Consider the following 2,040-nt stretch of genomic DNA (forward strand, 5'->3'; position numbering starts at 1 on the left):
CCTGGAACTCACTCTGTAGACCAGGCTGGCCTCGAACTCAGAAATCTGCCTGCCTCTGCCTCCCAAGTGCTGGGATTAAAGGCGTGCACCACCAAGCCCGGTATTCATTGGTCTCTTTACCATTCTTAAACACGTTGTTCTCCATCCGCAGAATAATTTTCAACATATTGAAAGCAGCAATAAAGCTGGATCATGCCTTTACTCCCAGCACTAGGGAGACAGAGGCAAGTGAATCTCTTAAGTTTGAGACTAGCCTTGTCTACATAGATAGTTCCTGGCTAGCCAGAGCTACATGATGAGACCCTATCTCAAAAAACAAAAACAAACAATCCAAGAGAATATGGTCACAAATAAAGAACAGTTAAAATTCATTCGTATTGTCTACCCATTGATATATTAGGCTCTGAAAAATGTAGTAAAGACTGGTAGTGTCTTTACCTTGTGCACCTACCTGTAATCCCAAGGAGGTGAAGGTGGAAGGATCTGAAGTTGAAGGTCATTCTCAGCTACATAGTGAGTTCAAGACCAGCCTGGGATAAATGAGACTTTGTCTTAGAAAAATAAAAAAGGAAAAGACTGCTATATCTACCTCAGTTACTAAGCTGGTGCCTGGGACCTTTTAGGTTCTTTAGTAAATGTATGAAGTGTTGGAAACATGTGGCAACTTTGCTTTATAAAGGCTATTTCTTATTCCTCTGTAGGACCAAAGCACTCACTGACTCAGATTTCTCAATCCATGCTGGATCTCTGCGATGAAAAACTCAAAGAGGTAAGAATTAAAGATAAGATAAAGTAGTGGGCATAGTGACACTCACCTAGAATCCTAGCACTTGGGAGGTGGAGACAGGAGGATCAGGAGAGTAGTAACGTCATACTCAGCTACATATTGAGTTCAGGAAGAGCCTAAGCTAAGGCTTTGACTCAAAACTCCAAATAAATAAGTTTCTTTAAAAATGAGAAATGCTGTATGGTATATGAAGGTGAAGAATAGTGGAGTTTAGGAACTAGTGTATTTAACAGAAGGAACAGTACCCAAGGGAATGACAAATCTTGATGTATTTGAGGGGTAGGAATTTAGAAATTATATAGCACTGTCTTCTATAGACTGGAAAGCCAAATCCAAAGAAGAAAATTCCTTGCTCTGTAATCATGCAGGATATAAAATCCAGAACCTAGTAACTCTAGAAAGAATGATGGAAAATGGCTTCCCAGGAGATCTCCTGTAGCTTACATACATTTCAGCTCGTTGCTATACCAGCAAAACAAACGTACTGAAAAAAACAATGAAATACTGCCTTATCTAGCTCAGGCTGGTTTAGAACTTGGCCTGTCTGAGAGTTGGCTTTAAGTTCATGAGGGTTATAAGACTTAAGAATTAAGGACAGTGAGAACACAGGATAAGTCAATGAGAACATAAGTGATTTTTGTAGTACACAGACTGAAGTGAATTTGTTTAATTAAGTTTCCTTATACGAGTCACTAATCAGGCTGGGGTTATATATTAATGTCAAGTCAACCTGGGTTGCATAGGATACATACCCTGTTAGAAAAACCATTAACTAGTGGTAATGTAGTTCTGTATTCTTGGCATTCATTTTATGGAAAAGACAATGTTATAAAAGCCAAATTTGCCAAAAATGTTGTTGTAGCTAAACTGGTGATGTCTTGACCTTTCTATTCTTTGTATTATATAAGCATGGGATGTAGAATATGGGATTTGCTGACATGTTCCTTTGTGATCCTTTAGCCAAAGTATCATTTATCTAGATTGTCCTGAAACCGGATAATAGATAACTTAGTAGATAAATTTTGGGGGACTAAAGTCATAGATAGCTAGCTGGACTTTAAATTATCTTTAGTTTCTGTGAATATCATACTTCAGGAAAACTGCTTTCTTTTTTTTTTTTTTTTTTTTTTTTTTTTTTTTTTTTTTTTTTTATTTCAAAAAGAGGATAAGTTGGCACGTTTAGAGAAAGCTATCAACCCCTTGCTTGATGATGATGATCAAGTAGCCTTTTCTTTTATTCTGGATAACATTGT

At 37.3% G+C, this 2,040-nt stretch overlaps 1 protein-coding gene across 7 annotated transcripts in view; it reads left to right on the plus strand.

Moving 5' to 3' along the window:
* The window catches only part of Taf1 (TATA-box binding protein associated factor 1), a 73,865-nt gene that overhangs the window by 47,449 nt on the left and 24,376 nt on the right, over positions 1 to 2,040 (plus strand). For 6 of the 7 annotated variants that reach the window (XM_029473242.1, XM_029473240.1, XM_029473243.1 and 3 more), the window contains one exon: positions 702 to 769. In XM_029473242.1, the coding sequence (XP_029329102.1) occupies positions 702 to 769 (68 nt within the window). Of the gene's footprint in view, positions 1 to 701; positions 770 to 1,945; positions 2,036 to 2,040 lie in introns of all 7 variants that reach the window. The other variant, XM_029473241.1, reaches the window with a different exon arrangement.

The sequence above is a fragment of the Mus caroli genome, chromosome X (genome assembly GCF_900094665.2).
Source record: "Mus caroli chromosome X, CAROLI_EIJ_v1.1, whole genome shotgun sequence".
Lineage (NCBI taxonomy): Eukaryota > Metazoa > Chordata > Mammalia > Rodentia > Muridae > Mus > Mus caroli.